The 23,422-nt window shown below is 50.6% G+C and overlaps 6 protein-coding genes across 7 annotated transcripts; 2 read left to right on the forward strand and 4 right to left on the reverse strand.

Annotated features, from left to right (window-relative positions):
• Positions 1-870: 870 nt before the first annotated feature.
• TrAFT101_010226 (uncharacterized protein) lies at positions 871-2,657 on the reverse strand. Its single transcript, XM_024908878.2, has one exon. The coding sequence runs from the start codon at positions 2,176-2,178 to the stop codon at positions 1,234-1,236; it is 945 nt and encodes a 314-aa protein (XP_024756020.1). The 5' UTR covers positions 2,179-2,657; the 3' UTR covers positions 871-1,233.
• Positions 2,658-3,304: 647 nt separating this feature from the next.
• On the reverse strand, positions 3,305-3,733 carry TrAFT101_010227 (uncharacterized protein; the record flags this gene model as incomplete). Its single annotated transcript, XM_066128884.1, has 1 exon — positions 3,305-3,733. One exon carries the CDS (start codon positions 3,731-3,733, stop codon positions 3,305-3,307), a length of 429 nt encoding a protein of 142 aa, XP_065985010.1.
• A 446-nt stretch (positions 3,734-4,179) lies between these two features.
• On the forward strand, positions 4,180-9,572 carry TrAFT101_010228 (uncharacterized protein). The gene is made up of 9 exons (XM_024907041.2): positions 4,180-4,238; positions 4,304-6,215; positions 6,272-6,521; positions 6,574-6,606; positions 6,669-6,764; positions 6,815-6,949; positions 7,026-7,094; positions 7,159-7,771; positions 7,866-9,572. The coding sequence occupies exons 2-9, from the start codon at positions 5,698-5,700 to the stop codon at positions 9,212-9,214; spliced, it is 3,063 nt and encodes a 1,020-aa protein (XP_024756021.1). The 5' UTR covers positions 4,180-4,238; positions 4,304-5,697; the 3' UTR covers positions 9,215-9,572.
• TrAFT101_010229 (uncharacterized protein) lies at positions 9,292-12,612 on the reverse strand. Its single transcript, XM_024910255.2, has 2 exons — positions 11,964-12,612; positions 9,292-11,909 (listed from the first exon to the last, which is right to left on the reverse strand). The coding sequence occupies exons 1-2, from the start codon at positions 12,389-12,391 to the stop codon at positions 9,893-9,895; spliced, it is 2,445 nt and encodes an 814-aa protein (XP_024756022.2). The 5' UTR covers positions 12,392-12,612; the 3' UTR covers positions 9,292-9,892.
• Positions 12,613-14,974: 2,362 nt separating this feature from the next.
• TrAFT101_010230 (uncharacterized protein) lies at positions 14,975-16,531 on the reverse strand. Its single transcript, XM_024908879.2, has 2 exons — positions 15,930-16,531; positions 14,975-15,628 (listed from the first exon to the last, which is right to left on the reverse strand). The coding sequence occupies exons 1-2, from the start codon at positions 15,998-16,000 to the stop codon at positions 15,427-15,429; spliced, it is 273 nt and encodes a 90-aa protein (XP_024756023.1). The 5' UTR covers positions 16,001-16,531; the 3' UTR covers positions 14,975-15,426.
• Positions 16,532-16,844: 313 nt separating this feature from the next.
• Positions 16,845-21,739, forward strand: TrAFT101_010231 (uncharacterized protein). Of its 2 annotated transcripts, none has more exons than XM_066128885.1 (4): positions 16,845-18,210; positions 18,299-18,790; positions 18,862-20,354; positions 21,050-21,739. In XM_066128885.1, the coding sequence occupies exons 1-4, from the start codon at positions 18,187-18,189 to the stop codon at positions 21,219-21,221; spliced, it is 2,181 nt and encodes a 726-aa protein (XP_065985011.1). In that variant the 5' UTR covers positions 16,845-18,186; the 3' UTR covers positions 21,222-21,739. The 2 variants fall into 2 exon arrangements, with proteins under 2 accessions (XP_065985011.1, XP_065985012.1); XM_066128886.1 differs by having other exon boundaries at positions 16,845-17,544; positions 17,605-18,210; positions 18,862-21,739.
• Positions 21,740-23,422: the final 1,683 nt, after the last annotated feature.

Raw genomic sequence — 23,422 nt, forward strand, 5'->3', positions numbered from 1 at the left:
TCCTACTGTTTAGAAACGCTACGGCTACCACTGATAACGGGCTACTATTAGTACTAGTAACCAAGCCTAGAGAATAAAGGTGGGAGAAGCCAAGGGAGACCTCCAGACACTCCAAGTTTGCTCGACTCACCCTCCCCCCCACAAAAAAACACAATATGGGAAGGAAAGAAGGAAAAGAAAGAAGCAGCCTCGGTGTTGTATGTGACGCGCCCACGATGCATCGCAGCGGCTAGTCCTGCATTGTCCAGCTGGAGCCGCCCTATTGGCCGATTGGAATGAACAGACGGCATTTCAGCCAGCATGGGTGGCCAGGATAATGCATGCAGCTCTTCGGGCGGGACGGAAGAAGGGAAAATAGAAACGAGAAGAAGGAAAAAAGAATCCATCAGACACTGCATTCTATTTGCCCTGGGCAAGCGAATTAGAGAGAGTGCGTTGGGTAGCAGCGTATGTAGGTGTGTGTGTGCGTGTATCTGCCACCTATGAATCCTGCCAACGGTGACGGAGCACTCCGTAGGCCAAAAGAAAAGAAAGAAAAGTCGGGAGAGAAAGAGAGGGAAGCGGTTCAGGTTAAAAGAGAGGCTATCTACTTGCCTAAACACGACAAGGGAGAGGGGGATGCCAGATAGGCGTGCCCAAGTGAAATGTCTCTAAAAGACAATGCCTGAGGGAAGAGAACTGAACACGGTATTCACCACTATGTGAGAGGAGAATGGGCATTGTCTCTTCCTCGCCATTGTTCTCTGGACATTCCAAAGTACCAAGGGAGTGGCAACGTTGCAACAATGTCGTACCTTGAGTGCCCTCGTATGGAAATAAAACCATTTTACAAAAGGCTCATATGCAACTCATCACGTCGGCCGTTCCAGAAGAAGGGAGAAGGGTAACGTAAAAAAAATATATTCGGTGTTTAGAGTAATTAGTTAGGTATCACGCTTTCTTTCCAGAAAAAAAAAAACAATATCGATTCTATATGCCAAGTGACAGAAAAATAATAAGAGCTCGCTATGCAGTTTGCAGAAAACAGTCTCGCATAAACGTATAGCAGCATCGCTCCAAGAAATTCTTTTTTCAACCCTTCACTCTGTTTCCATCAAAAAGTTTTTTGCGGCATCACCAGTCAAAATCTTGTCGACATACATCGTAACCCATGCTTAGGGCGAACCATACCCGTGTGCCGCAACAGCTGCAAAATGAACAACAGCCTCACCGCAAGAAAAAAAAATTATTGTGTTAAAAGTTGGCCGACGCGTTTACTGGCTGGTGATAGTTCTCCAGCGTCGACTGGAATGGGTTCCGCGGACCATTGCCCGACGAGCTACCCCGGGGAGACTTCTCTGCGGCACTGATGTCGACGTCGTAAGCCATGAGGCCGTCAGCCTCTTCGGCATGCTTCTTGCGGCCCCAGACTCGGAAGGCAACCAGTCCGAGCGCGCCGAGGATAACGGCACCACCAACACCGACAACAACGCCAATGATGGTGTTGCGAGTCTGCACCGACATGCCCGAAGAAGCTTTAGAGTTATCCGCGTTGAGGCCCGCAGTCTGGGTGGTCTTTGTTGTGGTAGTCTCGGTTGTCTTGGATCCATCGCTAGCGGTCTTGACGATAACCTCAACCTTGGTCGAAACAGGGGGTGGCGTCGTGGTGGCTGCTGCTGCGTTGTTGTTATCGCCACCAGCAGAAGTCTTGCTGCTACCGCTGTCGGTGCTGCTGTCGTCATCGCTGCCTTTGCTAGATGTGGTCTTGGACGGGGGAGGGGTGGTAGTAGAACCAGAGGCATCTGCTGCTGGAGTCGCAGAGCTAGAGCTGGCAGTGGTAGAACCAGCTGGTGTAGACGCGGGAGTAGAGCTGCTATCTCCTCCGCTAGCACTTGAAGATGGTGCATCCGAGGTTGGGGCAGACGATGGAGAGGAGGCGGAGCTTGATGGCTCGTCAGCTGCAGACTGGGAATGCGCAGGGGTGGAAGATGGGCTCGAAGCTGCTGTTTTGCTGGAGTTCGAATCGTCTGCGCCTGCAGAGCTCGATGAGTCGCCGCCGGTGAGGCCAGAAAGGGGGTTGTCGTCTCGTCGAATCAAGCCTCGGTGGTGAACCTTTTGAACATCCCACCAGGTAGCCTGTACCACACACAGGATGGACACCACCGCGACCAGCACCTGAATAACCCTTGTTGCATACATGGCGAGTGTTTTGTAGAGTGATAAAGAACGTGAAGAGAGAAGAGAAAGAAATCGAAAAAGAGCAAATTTCTCGGCTCTTGCTGACCGGGGTCGTTTGAGGGCCTTTGGCGTCGACAAGGTAGTCGAGTCAAGGCCACAGGGTAATGTTGAGTGCGATTTAGTTCTTAGATACGATCGGTGTTTTCTTCCGCTGTCAATCAAGAAGCTCTCAGGTGGAGGACCAAGGAGAGAAGGGGGACAGAGAGAGAGCGGATAGTTGGAATAGGAGAGAGAGGAAGAAATGAGAGATTGAGGTGCAAATATGCGTTTGCAGGTAGAAAGAACGAACGGCACCGAGATACAGAATAAAGCGGGAGACCGGAAAGGCCTTGCGGGAGTTGAGTAAAACGTCAAAAACGAGAGACAAAAAAGGAGAACGATTGAGAAGTGAGGATAAAACGAGAGTGTTTTAATCTTGAGGTGACAGGGTTTGACAAACAAAGGAACGGCGAGGGCTCGTATTCAAAGCAGCAGCGGAAAAAGGAACCCCCCCGAACCCAACCAAGCTTGCACAGCACTGTGCCGCACTGTACGCGGCGAGCTTAGAGCTACCCGACGCTTTGTCGCATCGGCCCAGTCGGGACTAGGGGCTCTCGGGGCAGGCCGCCTAGCTCGCTATAGCGGCCTGCGCCTCCGCCATCTTCTCCTGTGGATCGGTGCTTGGCGTGCGAATTGCGCCACGGCTACGGTGCTCCAGGGCTTGGCTGCAAAATTCTGCACCGCCAAGGCCTGCGTTTCTGGCTGCCTGTCACGTCACGCGGCTTGCTCGCTAATGAAAAGAAAACAATAGCCATGGTGCTGTTTACCGTTTGGCAGCGTGTAGGTATTTTGCGTCGCAATAGGGCATCAGGCCAGAGCAAAAGCAGAGAGCTGCTGGACGAACGATGATGATCACATCTCATGCTCAGGACATTTTAAAATCACATTAGCGCGAGCTATTATTAGCCCTCGCGGTTCTAGACATACCGCACAGCAACTACAGCGGTCGTAAGATAGCACCTAATACGGTGGGCATAACGGTGGCAGGCACTAAGATATGCAAGTAGTACTGCGCACTCCTGGACGAAGAGCCGGCAGCAGCATCACCTCACGCAAATTGCTGGAGCCATCGGTTGACGGAGCCACATGTGCCGCACGGAGTACCTGCTCGCCGACGCGCAACATGCGGCGCAGCCCATGTACTCCGTATGGATCCGAAATCCCATGCTTTGGCGCCCTCACGAGCATTGACTGGCGCCCATGGCCCGCGCATGCCCTCTTTTCTCCTGCCAATGCTCGCGAAGTCTTGACGTCCACGGACCGTTCGGGCACCTCCTGTGCCCAATCGATGCCGAACCTCGCCAGCAGCACAAGTAGAGGCAGCGGCAGAAGCGCTGCCGATTCGCAGGGTTTCACGGGGGGCCGAGTCAGTGCGACAATCGTCGTAAGCGTCTGCACGCTGTCCCTCCTGAGTGTCGCAGTGGGCGCCAGCGCCTCGGTCAAGCCCGTGGGAGAGTGGCCGATCTAGCGAGGCCATTGGCGGAGGGGACGCACGCTGTATGCAGGAGAGCACCACCAAGACGATGTTGTCCTCCAGAGTTCTTCGCACGGTTCGTCGTGCTGCCGAATTCCTGTTACAAGCACGAGCACCCCGTGTGCTCTGCAGAAACAGGGGGCTCTGACAGCTCTGATAGCGCGAATAGCCAGTGGATGCGGCTTGGCCAGAGGCCTCTCTTGTTGACAAGAATCTTACTGTACAGCACAGCCCACTTCATATCCAACGACTACGTACTAGTCTGGCGTCTTCTCGATCGACATAACCGCAGATCTACCGAGTTATGACGAGCCTTCGTTATGCATATGACAGCTAACCAAGTATTTTGTCGTATTTCATCATATGGGCAGCAATGACGACCAGCAGGTTCTTCTCTCCTGTTCTGTTCGCTCTTTTCCTTTTCAAAGTAGAGGGTTGAAAAAAAAACAAGAAATGGGAGCATCAATTACCAGTTATCAAATTATGTAATCTTCAAATTCCCATAACGGTCAGTATCAGAGCGGCACGAGATACATTTCGCACATGCATGCACGTATAAGCTTACGGTCAAAGCTTTAGTCTCAAGAGGTGCCAAGACTAAGTAGCCAATGCGTTTTGTGCAGCATCATCCTGCCAGTATTAGCAGTCGCTATTTTACTTTTGCTCCCCATTTCGGTGAAACGACTACTATGGTCTAGAACAGGAAGGAGAACGCTGACTGAGAGCAGCTGAGTGCGCTTGTGCTCCGTGGGAGTTGGTATTATGTACGGAGTGGCCATGGCGCAGCCACTGAAGATGATACGTGATGAAACCGATCTGCACCGTGTCATTATTACAACGCCTCCTCAATCGAGCTTGTCGGCTTCAAGGGAGCCCAGGGGAGATCTGCTTTGCTACCACCGCTCCCAGGCTGCCAGATACGACGTATTTTAAACAATCCAATCCGACTTGCACTTCTGAATGAGACAGGGGAAGGATGGATATGACGTCAGGGAGAGCGGGTGCTACGCCAAGCAGACGATGCAATATCGTCTAGATGTTGGATAGTAATTGCAGATGATATACTCCGTACCTGCATGCCGTTTGCTCATCTCGCCAGTTATCAGCTGCTCGAGACACAGAGGGAAGATAGAAACGGCGGGCACACAGATGGTGCCGTGATTGACGTATCGCCTCAGAACGGAAACATCTACCCATGCGGCGGAGGATAAAGCTTTATCCTTTATTTCCGCGATTGCCGTCTTCCTACATACATCACCGTGAATAAAAGAAAACATCACAATCTATGATGAAGTGTTTTTTCCGAACTTTTGCCTCGAGAAGACAATGGGCTTCTTCTTCGATGCAATGCCAATCCGCTCAGCCTCGGCATGCAGAAATGGACGGGCCGTGATCAGCCGCTGCGAACACATCCATTGGAGGAAATGTCTTGGAAATTCCCAGACGTGACGGGAGCAAAAGTTCACCGCTCATCAATTCCGCTGCATCAAAATCAGCCTATCCTCCCAACCAGGTTGCTGAACTCGCTTCTATTCGCTCTGCTCTGCGTGTTATAGGCAAAAATCAACTGCAACTTCGCGATCATCTTACCAACTACGCGCTCCAATGAAATGGCATCTCCAGTCCCGACCCCGCGTTAGCCAAATCTCATCTTGTCTAGCTCATCTATAATTACGGAAGAAAAATTCCACTTAGTTCACATTTGGCGTCGAAGGAATGGCGATGAGTTGCACAAAGTGCTAGTCAACGACATTTGTAAGGGGAAGTGACGCTATCAATATGCAGTGAAACCCTACAGAGTCGGCTTTGGCCCGGACCCCTCAAGAGAGTGTGACATGCGATCTGAGTTGAAGAAAAGCATAAATAAAGTCTGGAGAGCTGATGATCTAAACGAGATGTCTGGATACTCATGCTCGTGTTAATGGGCGGCCAAAAGCAGCCAAAGACAGAGAGTAATCGGAATAGCAATGAGATCAGTTACTCTTCTGACAGCAGCGTCTGCGCTGCTGCTCGCCGGCACTGATGCATTAAACACCGGCGTTCATGCTGGCCGGCCTCGCGAGGTTGTGCTGGACAGTTCAAAGGGCCCTCTGCTTCAAGACATTGTCACCTGGGACGAAGATTCGCTTTATATCCATGGCGAGCGTGTCGTCATCTTCTCCGGCGAGGTCCATCCCTTCCGTCTCCCTGTGCCATCCCTGTATCTCGACGTATTCCAAAAGATCAAGGCCTTGGGATTTAACATGGTCTCGTTTTATGTCGATTGGGCACTTTTGGAGGGAAAACCGGGACACTTCCGTGCGGACGGCATATTTGACCTTGAGCCCTTCTTTGAGGCTGCCACCAAGGCTGGCATTTATTTGCTGGCTCGCCCGGGGCCTTATATCAATGCGGAAGCGTCAGGGGGTGGGTTCCCCGGGTGGCTAGCGAGAGTCAAAGGCATTCTCAGAACGAATGCAACTGATTACTTGGATGCTACCAATAAGTTAGTTGAGCCTTTTATGAAGTCTGTTATATAGTTTCTCAGCTAACATTTACCAGTTACGCGGCACATGTCGCCCGTATCATCGCAAAAGCACAAATCACAAACGGAGGACCAGTGATTTTGTATCAGCCAGAGAACGAGTACAGCGCTGGCAATGCGGGCGTCGTGTTTCCAAACAAGCCGTATATGCAGTACGTCATTGATCAGGCTCGAGATGGTGGCATTATCGTCCCTCTGATAAACAACGACGCGTTCGCCGGTGGCACAAGCGCCCCTGGAACCGGTCTCGGCTCCGTAGATATATACGTGTGTTCTCCCATAACAGGTATCTGCGGGGGTATATGCTAACCTAGTACAGGGCTGGGATGCTTATCCTGTGGGATTTGACTGTGTACGTTTGAGAGCTGCTATCGAATAAGCCTTAAAAACGTTGAGATGCTAATAGTACGACAGGCCCATCCATATTCCTGGCCGGAAAACGGGTTACCTATAGGACAACAGCAAACACACCAAAGGATAAGCCCAAATACTCCATTTTCTCTTGTCGAGGTCAGTACGGCTTGCCTAATGGAGTTATATGCTTGCTAAAATGGAAACAGTTCCAAGGTGGCGCTTTTGATCCATATGGTGGATGGGGCTTCGACCAATGCTCCATTTTGGTTAATCACGAGTTTGAGAGAGTCTTCTATAAGAATAACTTCGCATCCGGCGTAAAAATCTTCAATATTTACATGGTTTGTTTTCCTGCTCTCTTGTGAGATGAAATATATGAAAGAAATGCGAAGCTGATGAGGAGACGTACGAAACTAGATATTTGGCGGTACTAACTGGGGCAACCTCGGACACTCTGGCGGCTACACATCGTATGATTATGGGGCGGTGAGTCAAATATTTATTATTTATTATGTATATTTGAATTGGTCATAGCTGACTAGATGATTAGAGCATCAGAGAGGACCGAACAGTTGATAGAGAAAAGTACTCGGAGTTGAAACTGCAGGGCCAGTTCTTGAAAGTCTCTCCTGGATATATGACAACTACCCCTGGCAACTTAACCCAAGGAGTATACAGTGACAACAAGGACATTTCGATAACGCCACTCCTAGCGAAAGAAAATGGCAACTTTTTCGTTGTGCGCCACACAAACTACTCAAGCCTCGATTCAACATCTTACACAGTCAAGCTACCAACCTCTGCTGGAGAATTAACCATCCCTCAGCAAGGCGGAACGCTCACTCTCAACGGCCGCGACTCCAAGTTTCACGTTACTGATTATCCCGTGGGCAACTTTTCGCTGCTTTACTCAACTGCAGAGATATTTACCTGGAAGCAGTTTGCCAACAGGACCGTCGTGGTTCTATACGGCGGCGCCGGAGAGCTGCATGAATTTGCTGTCAAAAATCCATTTGGAAGCACCAAAGCAGCTAAAATCAATAAGATTGAAGGAAATGGTGTTACCGTTCATACTGCAAGCGATTTGACGCTTGTTCTTCAATTCACGGCTTCGACAGACAGACAAGTTATCCAGCTGGGTGACTTGGTCGTCTACATGGTTGGTAAGTGCTGATTGCAAATACTGATGGCTGGATAAAATGGCATCCCACTCGTGCTCTTGTCTATTAATGAAGATACTGACAATATACTACATAGACCGTAATGCTGCGTACAACTACTGGGTTCCTACTCTCCCTGGAAGCGGTAGCCAGCCCGCTTACGGCAGTTCTTTGATGAATCCCGCTGCCGTAATCGTAAACGGAGGCTATCTTGTCCGCTCTGTTGCTGTTGATGGATCAACTCTCTCTTTACAGGCGGATTTCAACGTCACAACACCACTAGAAATAATTGGCGCTCCTCAAGGTGTCACAAAGCTAGTTGTCAACGGAGAAGAGCTTCCATATACCGTTTCAGAGCTCGGAGACTGGACTACCAACCCAAATACCGTGCTGCCGGTCGTCCAAATTCCCGAGTTAACGAAGCTCACATGGTACCAGCTAGACTCGCTTCCCGAAGTACAGAAGAACTACGATGACTCCCACTGGCCCCTCGCCAACCACAAGACATCAAACAACTCAGTAGCACCTCTGAAAACGCCCGTCTCGCTCTACGGCTCAGACTATGGTTTCCATGCCGGAACGCTCGTCTTCCGCGGCCGCTTCACAGCGCAGACTTCACAGCAGCAACTCTCCCTTACAACCGAAGGTGGCAATGCCTTCGCCAGCTCTGTATGGCTAAACGACAAGTTCATCGGTTCCTTTCATGGTTATGACGCGGGCGTAAGCGCCAATTCCACCTACAAACTCAACAACCTCGTTCGAGGAAAGAGATACGTCCTCACCGTTGTCGTGGACTCCACCGGCCTCAGCGAAAATTGGAACATAGGTCTCGACGAGATGAAAACCCCGCGCGGCATCATCGACTACAGCCTCCTCTCCTCCACCGGCGCCCAGGTCCCCATCTCATCATGGAAGATAACGGGTAACCTCGGCGGTGAGGACTACCAGGACACCTTCCGCGGACCCCTCAACGAGGGCGGCCTCTTCTTCGAGCGCCAGGGTTACCATCTCCCCTCCCCTCCCCTCCATGCTTTTGATGGCCGCCACGGCGTATCTCCCTACAAGGGCATCTCACAAGCGGGAGTCGCCTTCTACGCCGCCAAGCTTACCTTGAACCTCCCCTCAGACGCATACGATATCCCGCTATCCTTTGTCTTCGACAACACCACCACCGCGGCGCCATACCGCTCTCTACTCTACGTCAATGGCTTCCAATACGGCAAGTACGTCAGCAACGTCGGCCCGCAGACGGAGTTCCCCGTCCCGGAGGGCATCCTCAACTACAACGGCGACAATTGGATCGGTGTGGCTCTCTGGGCGCTCGACGGCGATGGCGCCAAGGTCCCAGGACTGGAGCTCAAGGCCAAGTCGCCGATTCTGACGAGCAGGCAAAAGGTAGAGCTGGTTCAAGGCCCGGCATATAAGAAGCGATGGGGAGCGTATTAAGGGGGGGGGGCATTCTCTACCATAATATGAAGTAATGAGGTTCTTTCAACCTTTCTTTTTCTGAAATGTCATCAAGTCATGTCAATTCAAGCTTCTAATAATAACCAAAAAAAGAAAAAAGAAAAAAAATACGTCCAGCGTCCCCCTTATAGATGCCTAGACGCGCAAGTGATTCCCTTCCATCATGTATGTCCAGTAAAAATGTATTGTTCCCTTCAAAACAAGGCAGAAAAAAAAATAGAAGCCTTATACAGATAGCCCACCGGAAAATAGGGGTATCAAAATCCAATATGTGAGCCAAAATGAATGCTAATTAATATACAAGCGCAATGCGATTCCGTATACAGTGAAGAGCGCGCATGGTAGAAAAGATAGAATAAGAAAAAATAGAAGCTTCTGTGCCTGTAGGTAAACAAGAAGGAACATTTTTTTTTTGTTTTGCTTTCAAGTGTGCCAGCGTGATATTAGCACTGAGTTCGAGAAAGCATATGTACCTTATATACCTTATGTGACAGAGCAGATTGTACCCAAATCGAGAAACAAAGATAGGTGACATATATACGATATGAAACAACGCCGGCTGGATTCGGCAGTTAGAGTTGGTAAGTAGAAAGATTGTTGCTTAGGAGCTGATATTGAACTTGGCAAGATGAAAATAATAACAAGCGTATATCGTATTCAGATTCGAACACCCCTATACGTTGGGATATAATGCCTTGTAGGCTGGCCATGCCTCGGAGAAATCGGGCTCTCATGAACGCGGTGTCTAGCAGGACTGCGCTGTGCTGGGTATCCCGTGGGTACATTCTGTGGCTGAGTCCTATCCCAGGATGCTTGAGACTGGGTAAGAGGCCAGTTGGGCGAGCTATTTGGAATGGCGAGCGCTGGAAGCGCATCGAAATTTGGCGCTCGGAATTGCGGCGGAATAGGCGGTGGTACGCCTGAGTCCCTGAGTCCCCGAAATCGTGGGGTCCTTGGCGATGGCGTTCTAAGGGTTGAATGGGAAGAACGATTGTCAGTGTTTCTGTTGGCGTGAGGAGTCGGTATAGCAACTCGAAGCTCTGGAGCGGATGCTCGACCTTTAACACCAGAATTTCTAACATCTCGGTTGGATGCTTTGGGAGATTGTGAAGTCGCAGCTGCTGGCATAGACTTGCCGCTGGCCGCTGAAGATACGTTCCCGTTTACGAGTGAAGACGCTCGCTTCCTTTTTTCAGTAGCTGAAGGCGTCATATTCCCGGCGGCAGACTTTCGACGATTCAAGTTAAGTGACGACATTCTCGATGTTGCAGCTTCAGCAACTTTTCGCAGTGAACGTCGCTTTTTCAAAGACTTGGCTCCATCCATTCCGGCATCAACTTCAAGGAAGCCGTGGCTAGACAGGGCGGCGCTATCAGAGGGAACCAAATTATCCACGCTCATAATTGTATTGAGAGTTGCACTGCTCGCATCCAGTCTGTGGGAAGGTAAGCAAGACGAAGAAGCTAAATGATAGTGCTTATCATTTCGCTTTGCTCTCGGCCTCACAAGTGCAGAGGCCGATTCGGCGGCTCCTCTGGCCGAGTCGTTTGTCGTGGTACTGCTTCTTTCAACTCGAACAAACGGCCTATATAGTCGGCTGTGCTTCTTAATTCCATCAGGAGTTGAGATGGGAGCCATTGTTGGTTGCTCTAACGTGCGTCGCCGTGTTTGGAGTGGGCGGGTATAACCTTTATCATCGGCGTTGTTCGAACTCAAAAAGGAACGCTCCGATGCATTGGAGCTATATCCACTATCAGTTTTTAGCGAAGGCCGGTGCGAAGACTCAGATGAAGTTGTGGAGGCAAAGCCGCTGTTAGATCTCCTTACTACTGCCGTTGCCTTGCCAGAAGTCCCGTCATTCTCTTCGCTATCGAGATTCTGGAGAGGGCTAGGAACTTTTGACAGTGGGCTGGGCATCAAGTCACCTAGAGGATCTGCCTTTTTGTTTGATGGCTGTGGGCTCTTTCCGTTCACATTAAAGCCAGAGATAGACGCCAAGGCACGAGACTCTGCTACTGAGCCAATGACGGTGTGACGCTGCTTGCGACGTGTCATTTTCAGTTCAATACCAGAGTCGTCGAAAGCTGTTGCTGACGATGATTCGGGTCCTGGCCCAGACGCACGCTCCTTTTGTTGCTGCCGCTTAATGATATCTTGAGGACTTGAAGGAGGTGACCCGTTCATGATCTTCAAAGACCCAAACTTCATGCCTCCAAGCTGCCTGTAAGCTGATTCTTGCGGGGTGACAGCTCGCTCCAGTGGCGCAAATCCTATAGGCATAGGAGGCATAGAGATATGTTTAGGCGCCTTGGAGCTGGGCTTGAAGGTATACGAGTCGTCTCCAAAGACCGGCTGGCTGTTTCGAGAGCTTGTTCTGTCTGGGATAGAGAGCATGTCATCTCGCCTTGGTCTCGTTGCTACACCGGGCGTCTGGATCACAGAGCGCCGCCGCATCGGAGCATAGAATGATAAGTCTGAAGTAGTCCTTACAAGAGAGGCACCAGCAATACTAGAAGCTCGACGGTTCTGATGCGCATCGGATTGGCTTTTCATGGCGGCTGCTTGAAGCTCCTGTAAGAACTCTGAGCTTGTTCGAGGCAGTTGTTGAGACTCGTAAAACTGCAGCAGCTCAGACTGCATTGACCTTCCCCTGTCCATGCGATTACCATGCCAGCTAGTTCTCTGTCAGCATTACGAGGCCAGTGGTGAGAATATATAGAGAACAAACCTCTGCGTCCGTGACAGTCGTTGCTCGGGGTCACTATGCATTACAGAACTGGCCCGGCGCATCTGGTTGTTGCTTGCAACCGAGTTTGCATATAAGGAGTGGGATCTTGTGTTTGTTATGGGAGATTCGGGCAGAACTGGGCTCCGCATGTAGTCGGACTCTCTCCTAGACAGCCGCCTAGAAGGTTCATACAGCCTCTCTACGTAAGGCTCTGAGGCTTCATTGCCGCTACCCGCTATATTTTGCGAATCTCTTGAAGAAAAGGGTAGCGAGGCTGCGAGGTAGGATTCAGACATTCGAGTGCTACTGGATGCAGCTGCTCCCGTAGGATTCCGTGGCCTCGGCATAGCTCCATGGCTAGCTGCCCGGGGCTTAGATAGCTTCTGAGGCGCCTTTCGAGGCGCCTCTGCTGATGTTGTATTCCCCATCAAATAGCCGCCTCCGCCACTGATATTCAGAATAAGAAGACAAAAAAGAAAAAAAAAAAAGGAAAGGAGTGTGGGTATTTTCCGTAAAATAGAATGACAATTAAGGAATTGAGGGAAAGTCTTGGAGAAAAACAATAGCCAGGCCAGCTGTGTAGGGCTCAAGTATGGAATGCAGTCGTCTCCATGTCTCTCTAGGTTTGGGTTGGGTGTAGATTTCAAAACATGGAGATGGGGTTCTCCGCAGGGGAATTTGTAGGAGAACTGTAAGAGAATTCGTCGTCCTTTTGTGCCAAAGTTAAAGATGAGAAGAATCGTAATAATATCTCCAGAGCAGGCAAGAAAAAAAAAAAAGGTTTCAATGAGGGCGTAGCGCAATCGGGTATATAGTTTGTTTGGCTTCCGAGAATCGAGGCGACAAACGACACCGTGATGCTTAATCGATGGAGAGAGGGGTGAAGCTTTTGACCAGAACGCCACCTCCAACTGCTTGTTTAAGCCAATGCCCACTGTGCCCCGATGCCGGTTCCGGCGACTGCAAATCGCGGAGTAGAAGCTCAATTGAAGTCGGACTGCATCGAGGCAGTTGGATGAAGGAGTGGCGCGTCGCAGAGCAGCTGGCAGGCGTGAAGAGAAGTCTGGGGCACTCAACTGGCAGCCCAAAATCGCGATGCCAGGGCCCTTGATCATCGCTGTCGCAACACATCATCTCCCACACACTCAGTCCAACAAAGCCCACTAAGCTGTCGTATATGCGGCTCCACAATTATCGCACGCCGCTGATGGAATTGCTGCCGCTTCCTAGCCAACTGTGACAGGGGCGACTAATTACAACCGAAGCTACCCCTGTGAGATTCCCTGGTTGGCGCATTCGCGGCCAAGAGTTCGTCATGCTGCATGTCTGAGACGGCTCGCAGGAAGAGCAAGGATGCCGTACACAATGGCGGAACGCCGGAGCTCTTTGTTTGCGTCTCTTGCTTGTTGCGCAAAATCTTAAGTCTGGATGGTGAGATTATGAGACACAAGAGGGAGCAGCAAACGGCCTGCCAGCTGCAGCCCATGCCCGTTTCCAGACGCCATGCATGAGGCAGTCGGAGAAAAAACCTTGGAGAATGCGAAACATGACTCTCCTATTCGCCCGTCGTTGAGTTTCGCCGTGGTGCCAGCTGGAAATCAAGATTCGGGACTAGCTGGTCTAGCGCACTCGATAGCTAAGAGGTAGCCAGTCAGCTATGGGGGTCTTAGTCCGAAGACCGCAGCTCGTCTCCAACAGGTACGTGCATTGTTCGGGCATGATGCTGGAGACCTACTGGCATGGGCTCATCGTGAAGCTGCGAGGCCCGACCTGATGCGGCCAGCTATTCGGCTTGCGGCACCTCGAAAGACGGATGACCGGCTGCTGCAAGAGCAATAGGTGCTGCAGGTACTGCAAGTAGAGACATGGGCCTGCGGACACTTCGGTGCAAAAGATCCGGCGCAAAGGATCTCCAATTGGTCTCCATGGCATGTGGGGAGCTCTCATCATGGACTGAGCAGAAACGGATCCCACATCACGATCTAGTGATAATTACCGGGCCCCTCACCACGATCCGGCGAGAACAGCTGAGCTTCTCTGCTTCTAATTTCAGACCGGGCAGCGGGGGAGCAGAAGCTGGGCTGCGCTGGCTCGGCATTGTGCATATTCGATGGTTGATCCAGCGCAAAGTCGCAATCGCAGTGGAGATTTTGCCTGGTGAGGGAAATGAGCAAGGCCATGACTAAGCAGGCATCTCCCGTGTGCCCCCTTTCTATTGTAGGTGCCTAGCAGTAATACTTGGACTCTACAGCAGTGGTCTTGTAATATCAAGTAAAACGAGATGCTGGGAGTACGAAGTGGTAATACGAAATTTAGGTAGTTGGGCAGTATTCCCTGTGAGCATTGAATGAAACGGGGCCATCTTTACAGCAGTATTTCCGTGTCTTGGGGTCGTGGCGTGCAAACTACACAGGCGTCGGCTTCTTGGAAAGGAGATGGCTTGGGGTGAGGAGGAGTGAGGAGAAGAAAATAGCTTCTGAGATCGACGCAAGCCATGAAGCATAATTGCTCCATTTGGAAGTCGTGACAGCCGCGGCTAACCAACGCTGCCATTCCCTCTCCAAACAACATTCGGACTGACTGCGCTGACGTTGACCCTGATACTGCCCCCGGCAAGCGAAATCTCGCCTCGTATCAGCCAAACATGGGCTGCACTGATCTCCATGCGCTCTCGCCTCTTGACCATTGCACTTCCAATTACTCAATTAGTGCTCTGTATTGTATCAACTATATTAGTAGCATATTATTAGTACAGTCGATCGAACCGCACGGCATTGCATCATTCTGGCACGGCACGCCCGGAAGGGAGGCTTCCAGCTCCAAGGAGCTATCAGCTCTAGGCATGAGCACATGTCGAATGTTTGGGTTAGAGTTACCCTAGACCATCGTGAGAGTTTGAGCGTATAGTTTTTTTCTTTTTCTTTTTGGTCATCTGCATGCTTGACACTATATTGATTCGATTTCGTTTTATTTCATTTCATTTCACTTCATTTGCTTTTCCTTCTTGGGATGCGATACTCGTTAATAGCAATGCATTAAACCATGAAGTAATTGGTACATAGCTATTCTCACCTTGTGAAGTGTAAATTTACTACTGACTGGTAAACAGCCTTGCCTGTCCCCTCTAATACAAGCAAACTCTCTCGTACGAGAACACCCAAGTATTGGTATCCATAGCTACACACTAGGTATCCATTTCTTACCACCAAAACCATATCACAACATCAGACATGGTGCTAATGCTACTGGCTAGGAGTTGATGCGTGAGACACTGCGCATCTTTGACTTTTTCTTCCACAACTACTACCACAATCTAGGCACGGCGTTACGTGCAACAGAATCCGTCTCTATCCGGACACGGACACATGCTTGCCTCGGGCTCTCCTTGCCTTCAAATTTCCGTTGAATGTATTCAAGCTGAGTTTGTGGCGTTGCATCTCATCCCCGTCTGAGTCGCCGAAGCTCATTCTCCAATCACGTACGTGCAACCTTGGCTCCCAATCCAAACCTCGTGCACTCGCCCAGCCTCCACGTCGACTCTGGACCCGACGCCATATGTTACCTTTTTACGATCCGGCTCGTCAGGATACCACAGGGTCATTTCGCCATCGACAATAAGATGCGTTGTCAGCCCGCTGTGCGAGTGGGGAGCATAGTGCGAGTTTCTGCCGTTGCACAATTAGCGACTGTGAACACAGCCTCCCTGAGAATGCAGCAAAATCGCTATTGCGTCAGAGAGTGCAGTTCAGAGATTCAAATAAAGTGGTTGTTGATCGCTATTGAACATGACGCAATGCCTTGACAAAAGCTAGAATAGGGGCTTTTGAAAAGAGTAACAGGAGAGGAAAGAGAGGTGCGCAGGAGGGAATAAGAGAATATGATGCCATCGTATCATAATACTAGCATCATACAGCAGAGCACAGTTGTGCATACCAGGTTAACCACAGCAAAGTGAAGACGACTTACGGCCCATCACTCCATGTAAAAACATGCCAAAACCCCCACGATCTGACCTGCGCCTCATGCCGGTCACCCATCTTGGCGGGTGCGTGCTTTTTGATTGCAGGCAGCGCCCCGCAAGCAAGATCCTTAGAGAATGCTTGCCTTTTTGAGGCGAACCTGCCGGGACGCCTGCTTGAAAGCCTGAGAGGCAGGGCCTGATGATGCAGCTCGAGAGTGGCTGTGATCTTGGGTGCCTATATTCTTCGGTGACACTTACAAGATTCGGTGTCTCACGAGGAACAAGAAAACGAAGCGAAGAAGATGAGGCAAAGTGAAAAATGCCAATGAGGACGGGATGACCTCACTGGGCGCGGCCCACCGCGGGGAGAAAAAGGAAGCAGCGGTGCCACGCCCGTGCCGCAGCGCTGGGAGGCTTGGACAACCTTAAAAACACCCGCTGAAGCCGTTGGGCGGTAGCGGTTGTTTTAGCGAGGAATGACCCGCGGGGCCATTACTAGATGCCGTATCGATCCAATCCATATCGCACTGGACTCGGTTGCAGCATTGAATTAGGGGACGGGGATCATGGCCACAGCAGACTTCTAATGATTAGAAGATGACATCGCCTCTTAATCAAAGAGATGGGAGACAAGGCAGGATGGCTTGGCAATTTATCCATAATAGATAAATAAATATAATAATTAAACAAATCTGCCCAAGGCGGAGTTTTCTTGGGCACACAGTTGATCGTCTCAACTCGGTTGTGTTCTTCCTCAGCTTGGACGCAATTGGCCCGCCTGGCTTCAACTGGGCAAAAGCAGCAGCGGGAGGGTTGCACTGGCGAATCCTTCCTCCGACAGCCCTGCCCGTAGAATTTAGCATGTACCCTGGCTCTGGACCCAGGTATCTCCATCCTCCATCTCCCTACGACTGGTACTCGCAGTCCCATGGCCAAACCAGCTTGGCCGTCCTAACATTGCGCCGTATTATCGTGCTCCCCTCTTTTTCTCTCTCCATCTCCTCCTCCAATCCCAGGAGAGGCATCCGACGGCGTGTCCGCTGCCGCCAGCCTCGCTTCTCTGGCCCGCCACGGCACACCAATGACCGTCGACCGCATCTCAGTCTGAGCCAGCAGAAGCTGTCACAGACAGGGCACGAGAGCACGCCACGCATGAAGCTGCTTGGTCCAATACCGCACTGCACCAGCATTATTGCACCAGCAAGATGAGGCTGTGCTCGTGGCCCAGTATGCCAGCAGAGCCCCCCGTCCTTTCGAGCCGAAGACGCAAGATAGAGACAGAATAATAAGCAGCGCTGGATGCACGAAGCACGGCTCGCAGTCTCCATCTAATGACTCGCACACTGTGCCATCAGCCGCCCTTGCCAGCCATTCCCGGCGCCCGCAGCCCGATTTTTGAGGCTCAACAAAGGCAGACGCCAGGCCGCCTCACATTCACACGGTGCGCGCCGTCGAACCGCCCCGGCGAGCCCATTCAGGCCGCCTATCCACCAGAACCTCTCCACAAACCCAAACGACTGACTGGGCCCCGGCAAAGCCCCAGGCCCTTGGAGAGCTGCTTCGGCGCTGCTGCTGCTGCTGCACTGCGACTGCTGCACTGCGACTGCTGCTAGTACAAAAGTGAGGGACCCTAGCCCTACCAAGCAAGATGTTGGCAGCTGAAGGCGCTAAACCTGCTAGACACGCAGCGCTGCTAGCACTAGTACTTCTCTCCAGTCCCCAGTAGCGGCACCTAAATTAAGAAGCTGACAGCTCGGTTCCCCGAATCAGTCCCTCTCAGTCAATCCTCGTTTAGATTGCCTCACCCGTCTCTTTCTTACTCTCTTCTTACTCTCTTCTTCCTCCGATCCTCTCCATATTCTCTCGCGTTTCTCCTTTGATACCCCTTTGACAGCTGATTGCCGGGTATACTCGCACACACTCGAATAACAGCAACCCTTTTTGTGATAGATAAGACGGCCGACCAAGGGTGGGAACAGACAACTAAGACAGCCACACGTCAACGGCACCGCAGCTTAATCCAGGCACAACGCACCGCCAAAAGAGCCACAGCCACATCATCTTCCGCCGATATCTCTGCCCTTTGGACCCTCGCATCCTCTGAGCGTCTCTTTCTCTCCTTTGTTTCTTGTCCGCTCCAAGAGCGGCTGACACTTTGTCGCCTCTCATGAAATCTCTACAACAGCGATAACGACGGCAGTAGCGATAGTATCTCGCTTCTCGTCCTGGTCTTTGCCCTCCCACTAGTCTCCCTTGGCCATCATGTCTTTCACCTGCGGCATGTTTGTACGTCTCCAAATAATTTTGCTTCTGCTTCTTCCCCTCCACTCCTCACTCCTCTAAGCATTTTGCTAACATGAGCTGCAACTCCCAGCGCCGTCGTTCCAAGTCGGAAGAGAAAAAGCCAAAGCGGGCCCACACTTTTTCCATCTTTGATCCGAGTCTCGACGCCCTCAAGCGAATGATCAGGAACGCCACCATGATCACCCCCGTGAAATTCCACGGTGATACGGCAGCCTCTCGAGTCCTCGCCCTGACGCGCGAACATAAATTGACCCACTCAATGCTTGACATCATGCAGGTCGTCTTCAACAACCTGCGAAGCAACGATCCTGAGCTCTCAAAGGAGGACTTCGTCAAGTTCCTCTCAAAAGTCCAAGGCGAAACAACGATCCAGCTGGACAAAGACACATACAACGAGGGTGATTTCCTTTACGTATTGGCACACAATTGGGACGCCACTCGGAAGCCGTCAGAAAAGGACTACTCAAAACCCATAACCAATTATTTTATCAACAGTAGCCACAATACCTACATTAGCGGCAATCAATTAGCCTCTAAAACTTCCCCAGAGGCCTATACAACTGTGCGTATAATCAACTTGGCAAAAAATCGATCATAATTTGACAAAGCCATGCTGACAAGTATATCATCTAGGTCCTAAGGAGGGGTGGCCGTTGCATCGAAATCGACGTCTGGAATGGAGACGAGATCCTAGTGACTGCCCCCAAGTCTCAGGGTGGCGGCGGTCATACGAGAGCTATATCGGGAAGCGCTCTTCCCTACGCTGCCGCTGCCCTCATAGAGACAGTGGAAGACAAACTCGAGGCCGCTAGGGATTACCTAGCGAGCTCCAACCCCAGCGGGCGCTCGCGGAGCCCTAGCTCTCATAGCAGAACCACAACTGACGATAGATCGTCAAGCTCTAGCGACGCATTCCTTCCTGGTGGCAATGAATTGATCGAGAAAGAAGAGGCCCCTCGCCTTTCGAGAACTCGGCAAAACCTCCCTAGGGGAGAGCCCATTGTAACCCACGGCTGGACTTTTACGACTCCATGTGGCTTCCGAGAGGTGTGCGAGACGATTCGAGACAATGCGTTTGCTCACGGGAATGACCTGCCTATCATTATCAGCTTGGAAGTTCACGCTGACCATAGCCAACAAGAGATCATGGCGAAAATCATGAAGGAAGTTTGGGGGGATATGCTTGTCCAGCAGCCCTTTGACGGCTGTGATCCCAAGTTTAGGGTGCCCACCCTTGATGACCTTCGACGCAAAATTCTAGTCAAGGTCAAGCGAGCCGCCGCCAAGATGCCGAGCCCAGAGGACTTGACAGCTTCTATGCCAATTTTAGCGACCGAAGACGATGGCTCGACTTCGGACGATGAGCCTCATCTCCCTCGCCTTAAAACATCTGCATCATCGCCGGCCGAAGTACCGCAGCAAGATGCTCATGGAAAAATGACAATATGCAAACCTTTGAGTGATCTCGCTATATACACCCGCAGCGAACGGTTCATAAGTCTCAGCACTCCGCAAGCAAAACAACCTACTCACATCTTTTCCATTAGTGAGAGTAGAATCATGGAATTGCATGAGAAATATCCGCGCGAAGTGTTTACTCACAACAAGAACTTCTTCATGAGAGCATTCCCAGCTGGGCGGAGGATTAACAGCTCTAACCCGGACCCCAGTCTCTTTTGGCGGCGGGGGGTCCAGATGGTGGCCATGAATTGGCAAAACCTGGACGAGGGAATGATGATCAACGAGGCAATGTTTGATGGCGAGGATGGTTGGGTTTTGAAGCCTGGAGCATATCAGAGTTCTGACAAGTCCATGGTGACGCTGGATCTGGCTGCAAAGCATACGCTGCACCTCACAATCACCGTCTTTGCCGGACGCAATATTCCGACTGACGACAGCGACAAAGGCGATGACTCCCAGAGCAGGAAGGACCTTCGCCCCCGAGTCAAGGCCGAGCTCCACATTGGCGAGAATGAGAAAGATGGGCATGAGCACTCTTACAAGCACCACACAAAACCAGCCAGCACAACATATCCCGTTTGGAACGTTCAGAACAAGAAGATTCTCGGTGAGAAATTGCAGTTTCGCAACATCCCCAAGGTGGTGGAAGAGCTGAGTTTCATTCGGTAAGTGATTGAAGACCCCTCCTCCCTCTCTTTTTGCTTTTGTCCATCCTATACCATTCCCTGCAGTGAGCCTCACATCCCCGGAGCATCGCGTAACACTATTGCTATCACCTGTACATCTCCTTTCCCCTCACAACCTCACTTCTGGCGGGATTTCAGAGACTTTCTGTATCACGTCCACACGCAGCGGAATACGATGTGTCTAGGCAATTGTCTCCCCTAAAAAAAGACCAAGCGGTCCGGCTTCATATCGTCTATCCGAGCCTTTAATGCCACATCCCTTCTGTTGTCACTAAAGCTGTGTATGTGTCGCATGACTGGCGGCCGAACTCAGCTTCGGATCCAGTTTGTCGGGCCTCGTGGGTGTAATAGCTCTTGCCCTCCCTTTCACCACTCTTTGCGGCACGTTCCTATCCGCTTGCAGCAACGAAGCCGCCTGTTTTTTTTTTAGTGACCTTGTTTGGTTTAACCTACACTGTTGGCTAGAGCTAGCTTTCTGGTTTGCTACACCAAATGGATGCCTCTTGAGCTAGTTCCGTTGCGTGTTCCCGTCCAAAAAGAGGCAACTGAGCACAAAATGCCTTCTCCCCCTTTTCAAGCCACCTTCCCCGGTAACGCTGCATATCGCCACCCAAAATGAGAGAAGGTTAGATGTGTGAAGCAAAGCAAAAAGAAACTAACGGAAAGAAATATAGATTTAAAGTTGAAGACGCATCTCACACGGTTAGCCAACCGTGCCTCGCCTGGGCATGCATCCGCCTCGACCGACTCCAGCAAGGTTATCGCTTCGTTCGCCTCTACAACAAGAGAGGTGGAGAAATCGATGGCGGCAAGCTACTTGTCAAGATTGACAAGATGCTATACTAATAGGGAGGTGGAAAGAAGGGCGCGGTAAGATGACGCCGGTACCCATCCTATCCGCCTCTTCTCCCTTTGCTTTTAATTATACCCCTGTTGTACAGCAGCTTTGGTTTTATTTTCTTTGGTTGGACACACTATGGTGCCATATTTATTACTTTTTTTTCTATACCTTTTCATTTCCTTTGTATAAGAAAGACTCTTAGAAGGCTTTGGAAAGCGCGGGCTTAGCGTGCGGAAACGGCGTCTCTCGTTTTATTTACAACTTTTTGGATACCTTTGGACTAAGGGATGGGGAACCCCATTGCGTGATAGATACGCATCTACAAACATTGGCCCTGGATTTGGGAAACAGGCAGACACAGAGAGCACCTTCTTAGAGAAGAGTGTAAAATTACCTAGCTAGGCGTTGGGAGGAGATACAAAGCGAATTAAATTATGCCGGCTTGGCAGGTAGTATTAGACTTGAAGTTATTTCAAATGGCCCTGAGCCGCACATATTGAAAGCATTTACTGTGTGTCCTGTCCCCTGCTACCTTTTATTTTTCTTCGTTCCTGGGATAAAATTGTTGTAGTTCTGTTTATTAGGGACCTCATACGTCAGCGCCTATATTTCAAATGCTTCGTAGAATGACAAGCGATGTGATGTACAACTCTGCTGCTCCCTTTGTCAAAAACACCTTTACTCTTCTCTCTTCTTTCACGTTTTTTACGCCAAGAGGAAAAAAAAAGGGGGGCATTTGAAAAAAAAAAAAATCCTCCACTTCACGGGAATGGCACACGGATGTAACTATGCTTCCATCCTTAGTGTAACAAGCTATATATGCATGCAGCTTCATGCCGGCCGAGTGTTGGAATAACATGGCGCCCCCGTCCTCCTCTTTTTTTTTTCTCCATCCACACCACCACAAAGACACATTTGCTGCCGCTAGAGGTTATTATCGAAACACCGTTGCATGAAAGAAACAAAAAAAAAAATTAAAGTAAAAAACAAAAATAAATAAATAAATAAATAAATAAATACTTTGTCACTAGCTCGGGAAAAGAAGCAGCATAAAAGTAGGAATAGTAGCGCGCGGGAGGATTTCCCGGAAATTAGAACACACAGCCATTACGATCAAGCAGCGAGCCAATTGGATGCGTTTGCTGGCCGCTGGCTCGGGCCCCAAAAGACTTTCTTTATCTCTCTCTCCCTCTCTCTCCCTCTCTCTCTATTTGAGCGAATGGTTACCTAGTGGCATTGGGCATGTCCCGATACCCTGCAGCGGTACTATCACGACGCTGTTTGCCGATGCAGGTGATTGGCAGAGGGCTGATAATCTCCATTCTGCTAATTCACGGATGCGGCTGTATCCGCAGCATCCATTTAAAGCACCCGCCGTAACACAAACTCATCCACTCACCGTCGCCGGCAGACATGCGTATGGGGTCACGGAATGGACGAGGGGTCCACCATCGACGGTCGGTGGCCGGGCACGAGCTCGCTGCCAGCCGAGTACGAGTCCTTTCGCCGTCTATCTCTGTTGGAAAACCATCCAGCCTGCAAGCTACCATTATTGCCGTCTTGGCTGTTGGCGATGCGGTGAGACAATGCTATTCAAACCCAAGCACGGATGTCATAAACGATGAGTCGTGTATGGCGTGGTGGTAGATGTCGGTCTGGCAAGCCGCATCTTGTCATGTCATAGTCGCCGTCGACACGTCACAGCAAGAGCTGGCATCGTCCATGGTGCGACTTTTTTTTTCCCTCCCTCACTCTATCCCCTTTTCGAAGTGGGGGAAGACAGACTTAGGCATAAGAAACAAGTGTGTCGAGAGAATTCTCTGTAGTCTGATAGGTCGTGAGTATTGGCTTTCATTGGTCCAGGTGTCTCGAGCTATATATGCCCGGCAAGGAGATGTCTGCAGAGCAGGACATTTCAATGCGTTCTAGTTTACCCGGATAGGCTTGTCTTTCTTTAGGTTGTTGTAGAAACAGGAGTTCTCTCCTGAGGCCGCAGTTTTCGCCGATCGAAGCTAGCTTTATGCCATCACCAAGGGGTGGTAATGCTCGTCGTTAATGTGGTGTGATGGGGCCAGATAGCTCGTAGTTGCTGCCAAAAGCCTGAAGCTACGATCTGATGGTTGCTTAGACGGGCTTGTGCTGCTGCAGAATATAACAAGGAGTAGAGGAATTCAAGCGCGGTGTTTATGCGGCCGGGGGTTTGGCA

This window comes from Trichoderma asperellum, chromosome 6 (genome assembly GCF_020647865.1).
Source record: "Trichoderma asperellum chromosome 6, complete sequence".
Classification (NCBI taxonomy): Eukaryota; Fungi; Ascomycota; class Sordariomycetes; order Hypocreales; family Hypocreaceae; genus Trichoderma; species Trichoderma asperellum.

What these genes read in the sequence shown, in the direction of transcription:
- TrAFT101_010230 (XM_024908879.2), bottom strand. Translation starts at nt 16,000, where the DNA reads ATGGGTGACCGGCATGAGGCGCAGGTCAGATCGTGGGGGTTTTGGCAT. An exon ending in TTTACATGGAGTGATGGGCC is followed by an intron (nt 15,629 to 15,929) that starts GTAAGTCGTCTT and finishes GTGCAACGGCAG; the next exon opens with AAACTCGCACTATGCTCCCC.
- TrAFT101_010226 (XM_024908878.2), bottom strand. Translation starts at nt 2,178, where the DNA reads ATGTATGCAACAAGGGTTATTCAGGTGCTGGTCGCGGTGGTGTCCATC.
- TrAFT101_010228 (XM_024907041.2), top strand. Translation starts at nt 5,698, where the DNA reads ATGAGATCAGTTACTCTTCTGACAGCAGCGTCTGCGCTGCTGCTCGCC. An exon ending in TCGGCTCCGTAGATATATAC is followed by an intron (nt 6,522 to 6,573) that starts GTGTGTTCTCCC and finishes AACCTAGTACAG; the next exon opens with GGCTGGGATGCTTATCCTGT. An exon ending in CATCGTATGATTATGGGGCG is followed by an intron (nt 7,095 to 7,158) that starts GTGAGTCAAATA and finishes CTAGATGATTAG; the next exon opens with AGCATCAGAGAGGACCGAAC.
- TrAFT101_010231 (XM_066128885.1), top strand. Translation starts at nt 18,187, where the DNA reads ATGTCTTTCACCTGCGGCATGTTT. An exon ending in CTTTCACCTGCGGCATGTTT is followed by an intron (nt 18,211 to 18,298) that starts GTACGTCTCCAA and finishes TGCAACTCCCAG; the next exon opens with CGCCGTCGTTCCAAGTCGGA. An exon ending in GAAGAGCTGAGTTTCATTCG is followed by an intron (nt 20,355 to 21,049) that starts GTAAGTGATTGA and finishes AAAGAAATATAG; the next exon opens with ATTTAAAGTTGAAGACGCAT.
- TrAFT101_010229 (XM_024910255.2), bottom strand. Translation starts at nt 12,391, where the DNA reads ATGGGGAATACAACATCAGCAGAGGCGCCTCGAAAGGCGCCTCAGAAG. An exon ending in CGACTGTCACGGACGCAGAG is followed by an intron (nt 11,910 to 11,963) that starts GTTTGTTCTCTA and finishes ACAGAGAACTAG; the next exon opens with CTGGCATGGTAATCGCATGG.